Below are 20,924 nucleotides of genomic sequence, written 5' to 3'. Positions count from 1 at the left end.
TCCCTTATATAAGCTCATACCTTGTGTTGTTACGCGGCTCGATTTGAGCCGATTTTTGAAAACGACTAATTCAATATTTTATCCAGAATAATATTTCGCAAGCCTGAAGATTTTGCTCATAGATGGCACAAAGGTCTAGACAACAATTAGCGAAATTTCGAGGCTTAAGCAATATTTTTCTAGCTAAAATATTGAGCTAGCCGTTTTTAAGTTTAACAACACTACTCATAACTAACTATAAAATTTTGAATTATGTTTATCTATTCTATCTAAAAAAACAGTTAGAATTTCCAGATGCCCACGGTTCCTGGGCACCGACTATAGACGTTAAATTTTGTTTGCCTCTAAAAATTTTCAGGGTATCATAATTAAACCAGATCCTTCCTTGGCTGATAACGTCAAACGCAGAGATTATTGCACTATATATGGGGATTTCGCCGATTTTTGCGATGGTTTATATTATTTATTTATTAATTCCAAATATAAAGATGGAAGGATTATAATGAAGTCCCAATCTTTGATTTTAATCAAAGCCTAAAGACCTGGTTAAACCCTCTCCAATGTTTTTAAATAACAAAGTTCCACTAATTTAGTTCTGGTTTTATCAAGTTATTATATAATAACTCATACAATTACAATTAGTACAGTTTATAAATACGGATATTGTCATAGGAGATTAATAAAGACATCTTAATATAAATAATTATAATTATTAGGTCTGCTGGGCACGGGTATCTTACCTTTCATTTTTGTAAAGTAGGATTTAAATAAATTTAATATAATTTTTTTTTAGATGAACATATATACGAATACATAGCTCCTGCTCCATTAATAAAGCCTGGACACGCGTTTCACCCTATTTATAATACGCCAATTTTGGTCGTCGCAGGTTATCTCATTATTTTAGTGTGTTTTTTTTAAAACTTTTACTTAATAATTAACATTTATTTATTTAGAAAACGAATATCTTAAACAATTAACTCAACATAACATATTAATAATAAAAAATATATTACATTGAGATAACCGACAATCATTTTCGTTGTTAGGAGGTTATCAGTTTTTTTAATGATTCATTTGTTAATTGTTCTACAAAATGTCTCATTCAAAAGAAATTTAAGTAACTAGATGGCACAATGTTTTTATTTATTTGTCGCGCCAACAAAATTAACAATTAGAAATGTTAAGGGGGAGGAGGGTGGCTAAAGAAATATCTTTTTTTTTACAAATAGGGATATCTCATATCTCTCTAAGGATGACGTTAGAAACTTTGATTATGCAACCTGGAATCAAGCCTTCAATGATCATGGTATGCCACTTTTTAATTTATTCGTAACTACAATCTGAATTTAAATAGTGCTTACTAAACAAATACAAACTAAAATAGGGAAGGGTAAAAAAAAATATTATTTATATTAATAATGTAATTTTAATATTACATTTTTTAAATGTTGTTAGATAATATTATAAATTAGTTTTGTAATGATAATATTTAGGATGTTTTATAGACCATTATTTAGTTTACCCTTGATTATAAACTATCTATGCTAAAATTATGCACTTCTATAATAGGTGGCTTATGATGAATTGGTGCCAGTATTCAAAGATATAACCGAATTATTTGGAGCAAAGCCTCATCACATATCTTCCTCTTTTAATTATAATGGTAATTCTTTTTTATTTCCCCTATAATTGAAGTTTCCCTCTATAAATTCTGTTGTATTTCTGCAGAGTTTGAAAAAAGTAATTTAAAACAAAATTGAAGATATTTTCTTAAGAAAATTAAAATCATTTTTTAAAAATTTTTTACAAAAATAAATCCGAATTTTAAAATTTGATTAAAAAACTTGTCTGAGCATTCTCATAAACATCTAAATATTTTTCAAAGATCACAGATTTTTTAGTTTGAAAGAGCATTTCAAACTGCAATTTTGCGACATTTTTTAATAAAGGACATTCTTGTTCTAACAATTTATCTTTTTTTTACCGTCCGTAAGTTTCATAATTCCTATAAATTTTATTTCTCTATGCGTATATATTATTCAGAACTATTCCACAAGGCGTTACAGCAAGCTTGGGCTCATTATTCCAAAGTTAATATTAAAAAAAAAATTCTTAATGATTTTACTTTTGATAATGAGATTTTATTGAATTTTACTTAAAAATGGATAAAAACTATAACTAGTTGGATTTACTAGGTAAAACATGTTGAATATAGTAATTTTTGAATTAAAGTATATAATTAAAGTGGAGTGTGTAATAATATATGGATTTCGCAGAGTTCCAGCATGTGTAATTTTAGAAAATACAAATTAAAGACGCAAACATACATCTTCACACATCACATCTAATCCGACTTTTCCCATTCATAAGGAACTCAAAAAATTAAATAACTTGAACATTAAATTTGCTCTACATTTACCTGATTCTGAAGACTATCGCAAGCAGTGGCGTAGCTAGGAATTCTTCATAAGGGGTCGGGGGGAGGGGAGGTGTCCATTTTGTCTGGCCTTCGGCCGGGGTTATTTAAAAAAATCATATTTCTTTTTCTTAATGTAAAATCAATATAAATAGTGTTGTTAAATCACTCGATTTGAGTCGAATTTTAATAACGGCTAATTGGTGTGGGATTAAAGCCTATATATATTTAGATGAGCCAATCCATTCGTTTTGGTCTGACCATGGGCCCTCAAATAACTTTAAAGTCTAGTTAATATCGAAAATGATCGATCATTGGTTCAAGTAATGTTTGGGAGTGTAACTAATATTATTAAAAGTGTTTTGACATTAGTTCTTAAGCTTAAAGTTTGATAAAATAATCGCAATACGTCTACAGTGTTAATGGGCCCTCTGATATAATAATGGTGCTTAGATCATAATACCAAACTTCTTATTTGATTTTAGCTGTTCGAATTCTCCAATAATGTCAAGCATTATATTATTGGTGATGGCTAATTTTTGCAAGAATGTTGGTAATAGAAAATTAAAATATTTTAATATTTTGTATGCCCAGCTAATTTTAATTTAAATTGAGTTATGATTGTTTTTAATAATGTAAAAGATAGCGTTTTTATAAATCAAGTATTGATTCCATGATTTGGCAAGGTTTATCAATATTCTTAAAAAAATATTAAATATTAGTAGAAAAATGTTGGCGGCATTCATCTCAATATTCTTAAATAATTTAAGAAGCCTATTAACTTCATTATTGGCTAAACAATGTTATTCACATTTATAGTTTTAGTAAAAATATAATTCATACAAACAATTTATATAATAAAAAAAGTTTAAAAATATAATTCATACAAACAATTTATATAATAAAAGGAGTTTGGTAAATATTCACAAAAATATTTTTCAGTATTAGATGCATCTTTATCATTCCATATACTTTCTCATTTTCAACGTTTCAACTATGCCTTCCTATTCTACAAGAAAGCCAGTAATTGAATCTTGCCTTTGAAGAAATTTTGTGGGCGAATATTTTTTTAATTTTCGAACTTTTGATCCATCTATATGTTTTAAAACATCATAGAACACCTTTGACCTCTTCCTAAAACTTAAAAATTCGATTATTTTGATACGATATCTATGAAATAAAGATTATATAAATTATGTGAATAATTATTTACTTAAACTATTACTAATCTCATTAATTCCACAGGCTTTGGATATAACTAAATTAAGCGAATGACAGTGCACATAGATAGCTTTAGGGCACTTTTTTATATGGGCTTTGAGCCCATATATTTTTTTAACATTGCTGCAGCACTATCATATCATTGGCCACGGATTTTGGTTATATCTATATTATTTATTTTTTCTAAAAAACATGATTTGTTTTGCAATGCCTAAATAAGCGAAAATTTGTGAATTCTTCATCTAAAAAGTAGCATTGGCTTTGCTTTGGTGGCCACTACTTTGCTAGTATTGTATAGTTTAATATCTAAAATATTATAAAGGAAAATAAAAAAAATTAATATGCACGGTATGCAGCGTCTACATGAGCGGGAGAGGTAGGAATAATTCGCATCCTATTTTTTTGAGGTGGGTAGGGGGTAGGCTGCTTTAATGGGGGTAAGATAAATTTTTTGGTGGTTATCTATTAATTTTTGAGAGAAAATACAAAATTTATTGCTGTAAAAATTAATACTTTTATCATAGAATTATTATAATACAATTCATCGACCAAATCTATATATTGCAAACAATCATTCACATTGTTTTCCAAATAAAACTTTCTACTATTTTTTTAAATGTAATTTAAAAGTTTAGATATTATTTCAGCAAGCTCATAATGCCATAATAATTATGGAGGTTTTAATTGAATTTATTATCTAAAAAATAAATTCTTTATATTCACAAAATATCATAGTTGGTAGTAGAGATAGATTAATTTAAGTTATCCTTTATAAAGTCTCTGAAAAGAGTATCAATAAATTAGAAAGGTAAAAATAATAATAGGAAGACACCGCCGCCGAAGACGGCGAGATTTTTTTAGGGGGTAGGCAAAGGCTTTTGAAGGGGGTTTGCATCCAGTGAAAATCCTGTCATGTAGACGCTGACGGTATGAATTATCTATAAGATTATTATTTTTAATTTTTAATTATATCACTGGTATTCATCATTGGTGTGATATTTAATGTTGTTTCTATTGATAATTAGTAAAAATATTATATATTATAAAATACAGTGGCGTCGCTAGGGAGGGGGCGCGCAGGGGCTCAAGCCCCCTGAAAAATTTGATTAGCCCCCTGAAGCAAATTTTTTTTTTATGACTCTTTAATATCCCCTTGAACTAAAAACAAATTTTTTTAATTGCTCCATAAAATTTTCTTTTATAATTCCATTGAGTAATATATAGATTTAATTTTATTATTTAAAAATTAATAAGACTATCTAAATTTTTATTAAATGAATACTATTTTAATTATTAGATTATATTAATACATATAAATCAGTGGCGTCGCTAGGGGGGAGCGCGGGGGCTCGAGCCCCCTGTAAAATTTGTAGCCCCTTGAAGCAAAAAAATTCCTTTAATGGCTTCTTAATATCCCCTTGAACTAATAATAAATTTTTTTAATTGCCCACTGCACTGAATGATTTCTTTTATAATTTTATTGAGTAATATATAGATTTTTTTATAATTTAAAAATTAATAAGTCAATCTAAATTATTCTTAAATAAAAAATTTTTTAATTATCAGATTAGATTAATACTTATAAATTATATTTTCACTATGTCAGCTTGCAATCAAATTCTGTGTTTAAAATAGAATATTAATATCACTCACTAAATATTAATTTAGCATTAACAGTTGAAGCTTTATTGTTTTTTTTTATGTGGATTATTATATAACGCTAATTAAATAAATATTACTAATCAACTATATTATTGATATTTAAATTTAATTACCATGCCTCTTCTTCTTAAAATTATTTTCAAAATCCAAATCCAAATAAGTATAAGAAATTTATTTATAAAAAGTAAGTAAAAATATAGTTAATAATCCTATTAGATATAATTGATTATAAAATATTAGGTTAAATACCACTTTTACAGACGTATTTGACAGTTATATATTATATTACAGTTAATATTTTAATAAATTTTACTAATAAATGTTTTTGATAATAAATATTATAGGAAATTGTTCTCAAATATTTAACTCCATCTATTTATTTAGAAATATTTTTAAAAATTTAACATCTTATTATTTATCCTAGAATGGGTGTAATAAATTAGATAACTCTTCTTCTCTTTTTATATGTTTTTAGGAAAGCTATTTTTTTCTTATTTGAAAAACAGTTATGAGTTAAATTTTTAATACTAGTATATTTTTGATATTAATACAAACTACTACTATTTTAAGATAAAATATACCAACTAGAGGTAGTGTGACAATAATATATAAAATCTTAATAAATTTCTTTTATCATATCATATCACTCTGTTTCTTATTTTATAGTTACAAAATGTTTCATTTCTAATATGGCATCCCTGCCTTGTAAATGACTTAAGGCTTCAATACATTTGCATAATTTCTTCTAAAGATTTTTAGTGTTAATGTTTTATCAATTTATCTAGCATAATAAATTCTGATATAAGATTATATAGTGAGTGTCATGGCTATGACTGCAAATTAACAAGCATCTATTATTTGTGTGGCTATCGCTATGTAATTAAGAATATTATTACAACTGCTGAGAGTAAAGCAATAGTGATCAACTGTGTAGTTGTTTATATATCAATAAAAATGTAAGATAATCTTTTAGAAATTTAATATCTCACAATTTTTTTCTCAATTACTTATCTAGCTTTCATCATGTCATTTAAGAGGAAGCTCTAACCACCATATAGTTTTATGATTTAGATTGGTCGTTTATATTCTCTTTTTCAAGAAATGTTGATTTGGTTAGGCCTATAAATTTTTACTTATTAGTACATTCTATAAAACATTGTCTAAAAATGGTAACCGAGTGTTTAGTTTCTTGACCTTTTGTCAATGTAAGTTGCTAATTTCATAATATGTAGTTTTTAAAAACCATTATCAATTGAGGCATATGTATGAATTAATTAACCTTTTTTATCACTTGTAATTCCTTAGACGCAAATTTTTTATATCAGCAATCGAAAATATTTTATACTGTATTAAATAGATTTTGTAAGAAATGTCATATTATTTTTTTTAGTTGAGCCCCCTGAGATTGTAAAGGCTAGCGACGTCCCTGATATAATAATGTATTTATTAGCTATTTTGATTTGTTTTAATTTTTGAGCTACCTTAATTGAAACAATTTATCATTGAATTTTGTTTTATTTGATTATTTGAATGTATGAATAATCTATAAGGCTTGGAAACTGAAGGACGAAGAGGACGCAGGTTCGATCCTGGTAAGGAGCATAAAGTTTTCAGGTTTTTCTTCGATGACTGATGTGTAAAGACATATGGTAAGATGAATTTCGGAGCTTCGAGATGACACCCCGGTCACCGACAGGCCTGGACAGCCGGGTGCTTAGGATACTTGTCCAATATACAAAATGAAGGAAACAAATGAAAATATGAATATGAAAGCTAGGGCGTTCCCTCCAAGCGACGCGCAGGGTGTAGACCTTCATCCTGTGAAAAGTAGAATAAGGTCAAAGCAAAGAAGACAAGGTTAGTAAGTTTGAATATTGGTACACTTAAAGGTAAGACGAGAGAATTGGCATCAATGTTGAACAAGAGAAAAGTTGATATAGCGTGCATACAAGAAACGAAATGGAAAGGTCAGAAGACTTTAATGAGGAGATGGGTATAAATTGTACTATAATAGTATTTGTTAGCAATAGGAACGGTGTCGATCTAACCTCCTCAGTAGTAGAAGTTAACGGGATCTCTGATAGACTAATGAAGATAAAACTCTGGGTTGATCAATCAATACTACACATCCTTTCAGTATATGCTCCTCAAACAGGTTGCAAGGAAGAAGAGAAAGATGACTTTAGAGTTATCCTTGATGAAGCTGTAATGAAAATCCCTAAGGATGACTTAGTCATAATAGGTGTTGACTTAAATGCGCATGTGGGAAAAGCAAGAGATAGCTACAAAAGGCGTCATGGTGGTTTTGGATACGGAGAAAGAAATGATGAAGGATAGCATGTACTGAAATTGCGCAAATTCTACCTTGCCTTAATAAACATCTACTTTAGGAAAAAAGACAGTCATTTAATAACATATGAAAGTAGTACAATGAAAACACAGATAGATTACATGCTAATCTCTTGCAGAAAATTAAAAGATGTAATAGACTGCAAAGTCATCCCAGAAGATAATATCGCCACACGCAAAACAAGCTAGTCATGTATTTACACATCTCAAATAAATCTACTCAAAATAAGATAAAACTGGAACCATGCATCAAATGGGGTAAATTAAAAACAATGACAGATGCCTTTGCAATCAATGCAAACATTAAAACAATAGATTCCTGAAAAAATGTGTATAGACCTTTCATCCAGATTAATAGACACTGCCAAATCGACACGAGGCTTGACAAAGGGAGGTAACAAATCAAACAAAGAACTATGGTGGTGGAATAAAGAGGTACAAACCAAAGCCCTTAAAATATTGTACAAATCCAAAAACCCAGATGACAAGACAAGATACAAAAAATCAAGAGAATAGCTACAAAGGCGGTGGCTAGGGCCAAATCTATGGCATACCATGACATATATGAAGAACTACATACAAAAGAAGGGCAAAATAAAATATACAGATTAGCCAAACAGCGAGAAAAGAATTCTAGGGATATAAACGGAGCTCCGGAAGTAATCAAAAATAAAGATGGGAAATTGATAATAAAGGAAAAAGAAATAAAGTCTAGATGGAAAGAATATTTTCAGGAGCTTCTCAACTTTAATCCCTACATACTACATCTAGACGAACACTCCCCATGTCAAAACCTTATACAACCTATACCAGAACAAGAAATAATCACGTGTCTCAAGCATATGAAAAACAACAAAGCTAGGAGTCCAGGTGATATTCCAATAGAAAGCCTTAAAGCACTAGGAGATGATGGAATACATCTCACAAAACTGTACAATTAAATACTGGGAAATGAAGAGATCCCTCAAATGGAGGCAGAGCTATCTACTTCCTATCTTCAAAAATAAATGGATCCACACAATTGTCAAAATTACAGGGGCATAAAACTAATGTCACACTGTCTAAAACTATACGAAAAAATAATATAAAAAAGATTAAGAGACATAATCGAAATAGGAGAGACTCAGTTTGGCTTTATGCCTGGAAGATCAACAACTGATGCTACCCACGCAATTATGAAAATACAGGGAAAAGAACAAAAAGCTATACATGGTCTTTCTCGATCTAGAAAAGTCCTTTGATAGAATCCCAAGAAAATTTATCTGGTGGGCGCTACGCCACAAAAAGGTTCCCGAAAAATATATAAGATTAATACAGGATATGTATATGGGCCTTACAACAATGGTCCGTAGCACAACAGATACTTCAGCAGGCTTCACAATAGCCGAAGGAGTTCGTCAAGGGTCGGCTCTCAGCCCACTTCTCTTCATTACAGTAATAGATGTATTAGCACAGTCTATACCTCAAACAGTCCCGTGGAATATGATATTTGCAGATGATATTGTGATACTTGCCGAATTCAAGGATGAAATGAAAGAAAGATTGGTGAGTTGGATAAATATCCTAGAAAGCACGGACTAAAGGTAAATAGAGAAGACGGAGTATATAGTGATAGGAGGATATGATACAGAGAGTATTGATATAAATGAATGGCATATATCGGCAATTTAACGCTGCTATTTGGGCCCCACTATACAAACAAACGGCACAATAGAAAAAGAGACAGAGTAAAATTAATCAAGGGTGGTTAAAGTGGAGATTTTTATCTTGAGTGCTGTTTGACAAAAGAATCCCATACAAATTAAAGGGAAAAATTTACAGTTCCATAGTACAACGAACTATTCTATATAGTTCGGAAACATGGCTAACCAAGGAATCAGACGAGAGAAGTCTACAAACTATGGAGATGAGAATGCTGAGGATGATTGTTGGGGTAACAAGAAAGGATAAAGTGCCAGTACAAGAATACTAAGTAGTTTAAAGGTTGTGCCCATTAAGACTAAGTTAATGGTAAACAGACTTAGGTGGTATGGGCACTCAATCAGAAGGCCTATGAACTACATAGGAAATAAGGTTGAGAGTTTGGAAGTGATGGGCAAACGTAAAAGAGGAAGGCCAAAACTTCAATGAGGTCATAAAGTTAGAGCCAATGTAAAGAAGTATAAATTAGATGAAAGAGATTGTATGAATAAATAAAGTGGAGAGAGAGATATTGAAGGAGCTTACCACCAGAAAAGGTGAAAGCTAAAAAGAAAAAAAAATCCTTTGCGTATTTATTCCATGGCAGGAAAACTATAATTATATTATGCAGTAGATGCTATGAATGTTAAATAGTGTTAACTTTCACCCAACATTATATTAATCATAACTATATATAATCATTATAACCATATCTAATTGACGAATATAATTCATGATGTGTAAATTTAAAAAAAATTTTTAATCTTAGGCCCGTCCCGGGTATTTAAAAAAAGCCTGCAGGTCTCTATAATCAAGTTCATAATTAATATCTCCTTTTTTCATTATAGAAACTATGGGACTAGCCTAGCTTTAAGATTTTAAAGGCTTGTAATCCAAACGTTATAAGTGGGTGATGACTTCATATTATACCAAAAATTATAACTTAATTTATAATATAATTGTCTCGTCAATTTCTTATTATTTTTGTATTCTATTATTAATGTAAATGATATGATTTTATATCAGATAAACTCCATAATGGACATTTTAAGAGTCTTACTCTTAAACGAGTATATAGATCTGAAATTCCGGGGAATATTTCTACTCAGGTCTTTGATATACGCTTCTGATAAATTTGCTGAAAATTTTGTTTCCGATGATTTATATTACGCTCTGATCGTTATAGCACGACCTGATATAAGTTTTTAAAATTTTATAAAATATCGATCAGACTATATAACTTATATTGTTTTCTTGATAAAATTTCTATCAAGATAAAGACGATAGCAAAGTAGTTAACCCTCTGGTAAAAGAAGCGCGAGAAATTGCAGAGGAAACGTTAGAAAAATGTAAAGAGTATGGTTATGTCAAAGATAACCAAAAATGAATGAAACAAAACTTTCAACCTATAAACAAACAAATATATTATAAAACATTTTATTATATACACCGTGATTTCAAAAAAAGTGGGCAATTAATATTTAGTATATTTTTTACTTATTTATTTTTTTCCTTGCCAATGAGTTGTATTTACTTATAAAATTAGATTTTTTTTCCGTGCGCTATATTAAAATATCCCAATTTTTAAATTATATATTAATATTATTTTTTTTTAATAGAGAATTTTAAAGCCTAAAATATTTCTTAATTTTTTAATATAATATTTGAAATTAATATTCATCATTATATATTTGCATTTTAACATCCAAAGTTATATAAATATAATTGTTATGACAGCTTTTAATTTATATTTTTTTGATTCAATTACCTCAAACTAAGACCATTCCAGAGCGTTCTAGCATTTGAGAAATTGAGCGTTTGGTAACTATAAAAAAAATTAAAATCATAAATACACATATATATATTTAAAATTAATTATATAGGATAGTTAAATATATTTAATATATACACCTATTACTTTAAAATAAGGAAATTATTCGAAATAAATATTAGTAAACAGACAAAAATTTTAATTCCAAAACGCTTAAAATATTCAAATTTTTGAAGAGCTAATTCTCATGGCTCTATTTTGGGGTTGCTATCTTTTAATACAACGCTCTGGTATGGCTTTAGCCATAAAATATTACACGTAATATCTTCTTTAAACGAGGATCCTAGCCGAACTATAAAACCAAACCGTGAGAATAGTTTCGCCTATCATTTTTTTTAAAATGTAACCACTGCTCTCCAGTCCATTCAGCAAAAAATTTATCAAACCTTATCTCCCTCGCCTAATCTTTAGAAATTATTTGATTGGTAGGTTTGGCTATTTTAACTCACATAATATGCAATATTATCATATAAAACGCCTTCTTATTCTTTTAAGAAATATATTTACTAAAGAACCTGTCTATTGCAGACCTCTGCATTATGATATTATTAGTCAGTATTAAATAATATGCATACTCAGGCCCCCTTAAGTAGTTTCGAGAGCCCCCTCTCCTAATTTTTTGATATATGCTATTACTTTTTCCCTAATTTTGGTTTGGATTTCCTTTTTTTTCTAATTTAGGTTGGATTAAATTTCTTGCAGCTTTATTTCTAATTTTTTTGAAAAATATAAAAGTTGACGCCAATATTAGAATCTATAACGGCGCTAAGAAGATTGCTTATAAAATTGATTTGTAAGAATGTATTTTACTCTTAAGTCTTATTGATACGCAAATTACTTGATAGAATAATTTGGAGACCGCAAGTTGAGTTTTAATCTTTATGCCCACAAAAATATTTTTGCCTTCCAGCCCCCTGTAATTTATAGGTAGCCCCCTCTTGGATTTGATAGGTGGTTTTTACAATTTTGTTAAACTACTAGTCTACCCTAACCTTCTATACGACCACATTTTCCTAAGCCATCTTTGAAATTTATCAAGCCTACCCCGCACCCTACTACCAACTCTCTAATCCTCATGTTCTAATAGGTTGGATTCGTATTATAAAGGGCTTCTACAAAAAATCAAAACTATCAAATTTAATATTCATATTATAAGTATTATTTAATTTAACTTTTTGAACATAAGGGATTCTGGGGGTAGGAAAATTTATTCTTCTTATTATCGTCTGTAACTTCCGTACCCTATTGGGAATTCTTAAATATCAATAGATATCTTTTAGTAAGATATTTATGATCATTTTGTAAAAGAATTGATTGTGATTAGTCAAATTATCTTATGGGCATTCAAAAGCATAGATCTCTTGCCTTATAATGGAAATTTCCAAAATTGCCTATTTTTTTAAGTTTGATATTTATAGAATAATTTTAATATTTTATTGTTTAAATTATAACTATGAAATACAATAAAAATTAGCTTAAAAAAATTTATATATACAAATTAAAACATAATTTTAATAATTTTATAAACATTTAAGGATATATAAAATATTTGGAATATCTCGTGAAATTTAATATAGGTAATCCACAAAATAATCAAAAATAAAATATAAATTTAAAAGAAATAATGATACATTAGTGGTTCATATTAGGCTAGATTCCCACTAGCACCAGCTTTACTAATCACGATTAAAATAATATATAGACACCATAAATCTTCGCAATACTTTAACTACATTGTTACTAAATTTCCGTTCTAAATTTATTTTTATCAATTCGATAGCTTTTATTTTTCCACTAAACCAACTCATCTTTTTGGGATTAGAATTTCCAAGGGTGCTACAAGTCTATTTAAAATATAAAAGTAACTAAGCTATCTCAAAGATACATCTGTAAGTTTGCATATATATTGCCTATTAATTACTCAGAAAAATATGCAAAAGGAAAGAAAAAATTGAGAATTCCGATGATGACCAACAATATTTAAACACCATTTTAACTATAGAGTGCTCATAAAAATGATATTTTCATGAAATATCTCTGGGTATACAACTGCAAAATCTTCAATCAAAACTTCTAAAGTGAATCAGGCCGAAGGCCTTGCTAAAAAGAGTTTGAAAGGCGAAGCTTTTAAATGTATAATCACCCCCTTCCCCCAAATCCTGCTTACTCTAGTGGTCTAGAGACAAGTGGAATAAAAAATTTTCCCTGAAATTGAAATCCGCTTAAATAAAATATCATTATCAAATGATTATACAAAATAAAGAAAAACATTTTAATTTAAAATATTTATACCTTTTTTTTATTTTGATAATTTTTTTTAAGATTAATATATACTATAATTTTTAAGAATTTGATAAATCTTTTTTAAATTATGATTTTACAATAAAAATCTAGATTTGTCGATATTTTTTTTTTTTAAATTTATATATTTTTTTTGGATATATACCTTCAAGGTGTTATTGGGGAAGAATTTTTTTTTTTACATTCATTATTAATTTATTATCTTATACAATAATTTTATTTTTTTTAAAAAAATGCTGTTTGTAACTTGTATGATAAATAATTCGTAAAAAAAAATATAAAGAATTCAGATTTTGGGTTGGCAATAATAATTTGATATTTTCGTGAGAAACCATTTGAAATGTCAAGGTCAATTTTAAAATTTTACTTATTATTATTGGCTCAATTAGAATTCAAGGATATGTATTGGATCTCGTAATGACTGCTTGAGTTAGGGATTGTCTATAGTATATTTTTGAATCAGTTGATGAGAAAAATTTAAAACATGTAAAAAAAATAATAATTAAAAAAAAGTTGTTTAACCCCTCCCATTAAAATAATTAACCAGATGCATAAAAATAAAATAGCCAATTTATCCTGACTGCATTCAGAAAATAGAATCGAATAATGAGATATTCGTATTTGATTTAAACTTTAGTATATAGTTAGTTAAAGTTATAACTTATAAGTATTATTTAAACGCGCATCTAGCTATGTAGAGGAGGGTATGGGGAAATCCCCTTCCAAGGCTAAAGAGTTTTAGCTATTAAGCAGTCACTGATTTTATAGTTATAAAAGAGTATTATAAGCACTCTTAACAAAATAGCGGAATTGTCTGAAAAGAACATCTAAAAAATCCCAATTTTTTTGCATTAAAATGTATCAACAAATTATTTAATTGTAATTTTTTATAAGATCTTTTTTCAGCTTAAAGAAATTAGGGCAAATGTTGATGAGGAATTTCATAAATTAAGTAATTGTTGAACTTTATGAATTTGATATTCGCACACAAATCGTGCCAAGACTGTCATCAACCTTTTGAATAATTTTAAGTTTAATAAATGAAAGGTGTTTTGATCCAGCATTTACAATTATTTTGGGGGTATATGAGATTGCTGAGGGATCTGTTGCAACAAAATTGTAGTCAAAGTACCATGAATTGAGAGTTTAGACCTTTTTGTTTCCATGATTAAGCTTTAGATCCATACACAGGAAAGAACCAGTCTTAATGGGTACTGCTTGATAATTCCACTTGAGATAAAATGACACGACTATTATATTTTAAAAAAGAAATATTGTAGCTCTCGTAAATATAATTATCAAATTATGGGATGGGAATATTCACAAAAAGCAGGCACAAAATGATTCGTCTTTACAATACTAAATGCTTCGACAAAATCTCATTTAAAAAAAAAAAATTATCTGCCGAGTGATTGATTAAACATAGGCAGTGTGATATGAGGTTTTAGCGCTCCCAAGATTGCCAAATCATGAGTGCCAACTCCGGGTTATCGGGCTGAACAAATAGACTATCTCTGATTCTTGAGAAAATAATTTTTGAGATGATTATCCTGAGAGCCAATAACAATGGGTTTAATTCGGCCTTCTTTTTTCTTGAGGGCACTGCGGGTACTAGATAAATGTAATCAATATTCGATTTATTTTATTATAATTTTTCAAAGTTTTCAGAAAATATCCCTCTCTATAAAAACCTCCCTAAGCGCCTGGAAGGCTCGTGACATGAATTTAACATACAAAAATAAACAAATAATAAAATTATAAAGAGTTAATCCATGTCCTGGTTTTTCCTTTTTTCTAAAACCTATTTTGTTTAGACTATCTATTCAGAACATAAACTAGGGGATCCTATTTGTTTATTAAATGTGTACTTGCTGGTCTTATAAAAGAGAATCATCATTCATCGAACCTTTGAGTAGTTACTAATATTAAGAAAATATGTACGTCTACTTCATCTTATAATTGAGGGGTTAAAGTTAACTGATATATGATTTTTTTTTATAAATATCACATTTTTTGACACTTAGAAGATTGAATCTAAACCGGGATTTAAGCTTATTAATACATTAAAAATAAAAAGAGCCCTAAGTAATGTTAGAAAAATTTTGGATAATAATTTATCTTGACTCGATATTCAAAGTGCAGTGAATACTTTTACTTACAATATTATTATTGCTGAATATACTATTTTCTTAGTGTTACACACAACGGTATTTTTTTGGAAATTCGGAGCACATTATTTTTTTCATTCTTTATTTCTTTATTCTTTCTTTCTACATTTTATATGTAATTTTCGAATTTTGGAATAAAAATTATAGCAAAATACTCCTCAAAAACATTTTTTAAAGTAATTTTTTTTTATATATTATATTAACATTAAAATTAATTAACATTTTTGTATATTTAATTTATTTATCTCTTTTTTAAAAGAAAAAGTTTTTTTTTCGTTTTTTTGTCATCAATAATATTATCTTCAATTTTCGTAAATAAGAAAAAAAATATATATAAAATAAAAGATGACATTAAAAAAAAATAAAATAAATAAAATAATTAAAAAAGAAAAGTGTTTTTTTTTTGAATTTCTTATTTTTATATAATATAATATAAAATAAACCAATACTTAATTTTTTTTTAAATTAAAAAAAAAGTGTAAAAAGGACAATCATACGAAAAGGCGGGAATATCAAGGAAATTCATCTCAGGGTGAAGGAGGAATCATAATTCATTATCCCCCCTTCCTTATAACAATATATTTTTTAGAGGATTTATTTTAATCAACATTATTTGTATAATTTATAATTTTATATAAAAAAAATTCACTTATATATAATTAAAAACTTTTTATTTTATAAATTTATTAATTAATAAAAAGTTTGGATTAAATTTACGGAAATCCATATATTTTTTTTAAAAATGGGTTTTTTGATCTGAAAAGTGTTACTTTTTCTTGAAATTTCCCCCAAAATAATTTAAATCAAAATTGAACAAACGAATGACTTCCGAAAATATTGATAAATTTCCTGATCATTCCTCATGGCAGGTAAAAAAATATTTTTATATATATAAAGGTTTATCATTATATTCCAATTAACTAATTGTAATTTTCAATATATATCATTAAAATTGGATGTAATATATAAGTTTTAATCAAATTTGAGAGCGATAAGATGTATGTATTATTCGTTAATTTGAAGATTTTTTAATTGTGGATTATCAATTTGAAACATAATTTTGTTTTAAATATTTATATAAATAATTAATTATCAACCTTACTCATTATACGCCATGAAATTATGTATATAAATTAAAATAATCATTTTAATATTTGGTTACGAAATGAGATTATGAAAGAATTTTTTATTTTTTCCATGAAATCCCGGTTAGAAATATAAATAAAATTAAGCATAAAAAAATCAAAATCAAGAAGTAAAAGGAAAATATAATATAATGAGAAGAAATACTTATTATTAATATATATATATATATCTAAACAATTGGCCTATTGGCATAAAATAGATAAATACATATATTTTTTAAGCCCTGAAAATGTAATAGTAGTGAAGAATGACTTTATAAGAGCCTTTTAAATGACTTATATACTTTAATAAAATTGCTTATAATAAGCCCTGGATAGATATTTTGTGTAAATTTAAAAAAAAAACGATTTATTTTTATCATTTTGTATTTTGTAATAAACATTCATTATAATAAATAGTACACCTTATCATACCAGGTTAATTAATTAATTATAATCTTCCCTCTGGTTTTGTTTTCCTAATCATATATATTAAGTATTGTACTATTATTTTATATAGAATCCTTTTTTTTTTATTTATTATTTTCTTACTCTTAAATTAGAGTAAAATTTAAAATCCAATTTTTTTTTTTTGATTAACAAATTGAAACAAAAAAAATATTAAAAATGTTTGATTGAAATGTAGACTTTCACTTCTTAAGTTAAATGCAGGGGCTTCGAGAGATTAAAAGTCGCCTCGGCGTGCGTGCAATATTTTCTACTTGAGCTAGTGTTGTTAAACGGCTCGTTTAGAGCCGATTTTTAAAAACGGCTAACTCAATATCTCATCCAGAATACTATTACGCAAGACCTGAAGATTTTGTTTGTAGTAGGAACAAATGTTTGGGCATCTATTAAAGAAATCTCAAGTTACCAACACTAACTTGAGCAAAGCATATCTTTTTGAATTAAATCTACTTTTTGATAAACTTTTTAGCACGATTTGACATTTTGTAAACAAAATTTATATATTATAATTGAAAATTGGGTAAAGTAAAGATATTAGCAAAATTTTAACTTTAAATTATATAGCACTGGTTTTTTTTTACTTTTGAAAGAGATAATTTTAGTGTGGTAAAGTCTTAGGCTATATTCGAATTAATTTATATAGGTCTATGGGAAAATTAATTATAATTAATTCATCATGACACAATAATCTTGAATTCATTTCAAGAAAAGTTAGAAAAAGTATAATTTCATATTATTAGTGAAATTTTAGATTTACATTTTCTTTAAAATCTATGAATTCTAACATTATGGTTCTCACAAATTTTCATATTGGCATATTTTTCTAATTCCAACTGAAAATTGTTTTTTTAAAGAATTATTCAAGCACTAAAATTTAATTTAGATCTTCTTAGGTCTAGCCCAATCTAAGATAAATGACGAGCATTTGCAAAATGATAACTCGCAATAGCTGTAAATTTAGTGTAATTTTTAGGATTCACAATTATGTTTTATATTTGTGTTGACTGGGGCAATTAGTTTAATTTCGCTTTGTTTGAACAAGGCCTTAGGTCACAAATAGAAATCCATCTATATTTTAAATAGATAATGAAATCGAATCTCATAATTATTTGGCTCTTAATATTGATCATTCAATGGTGACATGTCTTATTATCAATTATTTTCACCAATTTGCGGATATTAAATTAGCATAAATTTTATCAATATTTTTTATATAGCATAAAAATGAGATTGGTTGATTGTTATTTAGTCTGAATAACTTTTTATAAAATAATATATTTAGAAAGAATATAATTTTTGAGTGTTAGAATTTAAATCTCCAAGTTAGAAATTTTCATGAGCACTTTTTTTTATATAACATTTTTATAATCATTTACGCACTTATTAAAATACATTTTAAAAGTTATATTAATTTTGGAATTATCAGATAAGAAAGTTACTGCTTCGGAATAACACTTTTCCCGATCTTCCCTTTTTTTTGTCGAGCCTTAAAAAACAAACTTTGTACTTTAAAATAATTTTTGTTTTTTTGAAAGAAATTCTAATACGTTATGTAACTTTTTTTTTATAATTCAATTTAAGTTTATATTCAAAATTTTGATAAAAAAATGACAATTTTTTTTTTGCAAAATGTTAATATTATAAACATGAATTTCTCGAGGGATCATAAGTTAAACAGATATTCAATTTCAGTTTTCAATTTTCATTTATATACAAAATGTTATTTCTAACTAAGCAAAAGTAGAAAAAAAGCTATAATTTTTCCACCCTTACTCTTGACATTACACTAGGGTCGGGTCATAGATAATATAATTTAAAAAAAAAAATGTTTCACCTTTAAATAGATTCCTCTTAATTTCAATATTATTTCGCTTTCATAAATTATAGTATATTTATAATAGTGTAATTTCTTCTTGTAATATGCCTTTTTTATAATAATAAATGAAATGCTCATCTCATTAGCATATTATGCAAATCTTTTATTTTCTATCTTTTAAAAAAGAAAATTTTTTTTGTAATTTCTTACAAAATTTTTTAATTTAATTTTTTTTTTTTAAAAAAATGTAATAATTGTAATAAGAGGTAGAGATATAATGAGAAAATAATAGAAATCTAGTTGAGTATTAAGAAGATGTTAATAAAAAATAATGGCCATTTATATACCTAATGCATAGATTATGTTTTTATTTTAATAATGATGAAGATAATTCTTTTTACCTACGTTGTAGAAAAAAACTTAATATATACATAATGATTTTATTATAATAAGTTAATGTTTTTTAAAATTATACTATAGCCAATATAATAGAAATGAGATATCTTAATGTGAGACTTTGTAATAAAAAAGAAGAGATTTTCAACACAGTTCTCATGCCGCTTGCTCTTATCATTTTACGTCACTAATATAATCTTTAAAGAAACATTATTTTAATACCCAATTATTATTTTTTGGTTACATCAAAAATATTTCAAGTCTGATGGACACTCCTTTAATCCAAATCTTCTCCGCGATGCTATAGACTATATAATACCATTAATTGCTAAATATATAAATTATTTAAAACTATTTTGTAGTTTTATATTTAATTTTTTTATATCCTATAAAATACCTATATATATATAATCTCCGTAATCAAAAAGTGTTCGCTTTCCTATTTATCTTATCGTTAATTTTGTTTTTTTCGTCAACTTTCCTATCAGCTTAATGTTATAAAGTCGAGGGAGACAATATAACCCTAATTTTAAATTTTCTCTCTATCCGCCCGTCCGACCAATTCGAGTTCGAAATTGGATCAGGTTAGATTCAACTACGAATTTAGGATGAAATCTGATTCTAGAAAAGAAAAAATCCTATAAAATATAAATATATAAACTATATATATGAATGACTTTCTCACCGCAATTCATGCGCGGTTATACTAAAGAGGCAGGGGGGGGGGGTAACTTTATATAGAATTTTATTTAAAAGAAACTTTCTTGAAAATCCCTTTTATAAATAAGTTCAATTTTTAACTATTATTGAAAGAAGGGGTTATCATACTGGGGAAGCGATATTTTAAAAATTATCGGCATTGCCATTGTCAAATTAAGGATAAAATACACAAAAATTAAAATATTATTATTTGACATGTTCACAAACAATCTTGATATTACGAGGATAATCACATTATGAATTGGAATCATCTAAAAATTATATATCACTGTCGTAATAAATTCGATTTAAAATACAAATGGCAAACGATTTGGCGAAAATTTATAAATTATCATTCCCACTTATTATATAATATTACCTTGTTTCAATAACAATAAAAAATTGAACTTATTTATATTAAGGGATTTTTCAATAAGTTTCTTTTAAATTAAATATAAAATAAAAAAAATTCAATGTATATGCTTTGCATAAATTTATATAATCAGAAATAAGTGGCGATTTTTTTTTGATCCTCGGTTTTTATTATTGTAAATTGTTTAAGGGGAATTGAAAATATGAGATGTAAAAGAATATTACCATCCATCATATAATTTTCGAACTAGCTGAATTTATTTTAAACATATTCAAAACTTGAAAAAAAAACTTTATCAAATTAATTGATTGTAAAAAAAAATAGCCAAAAATGCTTATAATTTTGATATTTGAATGGAAAATATATTTTTTATTTCTCTCATTTATAATATAAATGGCTAAATAATATTTAATATAT

The 20,924-nt window shown here is 27.0% G+C and overlaps 2 protein-coding genes across 2 annotated transcripts in view; both read left to right on the top strand.

Annotated features, from left to right (window-relative positions):
• Nucleotides 1–1,248: 1,248 nt before the first annotated feature.
• On the top strand, nt 1,249–16,234 carry LOC135922664 (uncharacterized). The gene is made up of 4 exons (XM_065457095.1): nt 1,249–1,309; nt 1,573–1,666; nt 2,047–2,093; nt 16,109–16,234. The coding sequence occupies exons 1-4, from the start codon at nt 1,256–1,258 to the stop codon at nt 16,232–16,234; spliced, it is 321 nt and encodes a 106-aa protein (XP_065313167.1). The 5' UTR covers nt 1,249–1,255.
• A 105-nt stretch (nt 16,235–16,339) lies between these two features.
• The window catches only part of LOC135922663 (uncharacterized), a 52,369-nt gene continuing 47,784 nt past the window's right edge, over nt 16,340–20,924 (top strand). The window contains exon 1 of the mRNA XM_065457093.1: nt 16,340–16,500. Coding sequence (XP_065313165.1) covers nt 16,453–16,500 — 48 coding nt within the window. The 5' untranslated portion in view covers nt 16,340–16,452. The remainder of the gene's footprint in view (nt 16,501–20,924) is intronic.

Source organism: Gordionus sp. m RMFG-2023, chromosome 1 (genome assembly GCF_954871325.1).
Source record: "Gordionus sp. m RMFG-2023 chromosome 1, tfGorSpeb1-WG-v2, whole genome shotgun sequence".
Lineage (NCBI taxonomy): Eukaryota > Metazoa > Nematomorpha > Gordioida > Chordodea > Parachordodidae > Gordionus > Gordionus sp. m RMFG-2023.
Note: the sequence above shows the minus strand (reverse complement) of the source record. Positions and strands in the feature narration are given on the sequence as shown.

Coding starts and splice junctions, on each gene's coding strand:
- LOC135922664 (XM_065457095.1), top strand. CDS start 1,256: ATGACGTTAGAAACTTTGATTATGCAACCTGGAATCAAGCCTTCAATG. Junction 1,667..2,046: donor TTCCTCTTTTAATTATAATG/GTAATTCTTTTT, acceptor TATATTATTCAG/AACTATTCCACAAGGCGTTA. Junction 2,094..16,108: donor CTTGGGCTCATTATTCCAAA/GTTAATATTAAA, acceptor TTAAAAAAAAAG/TGTAAAAAGGACAATCATAC.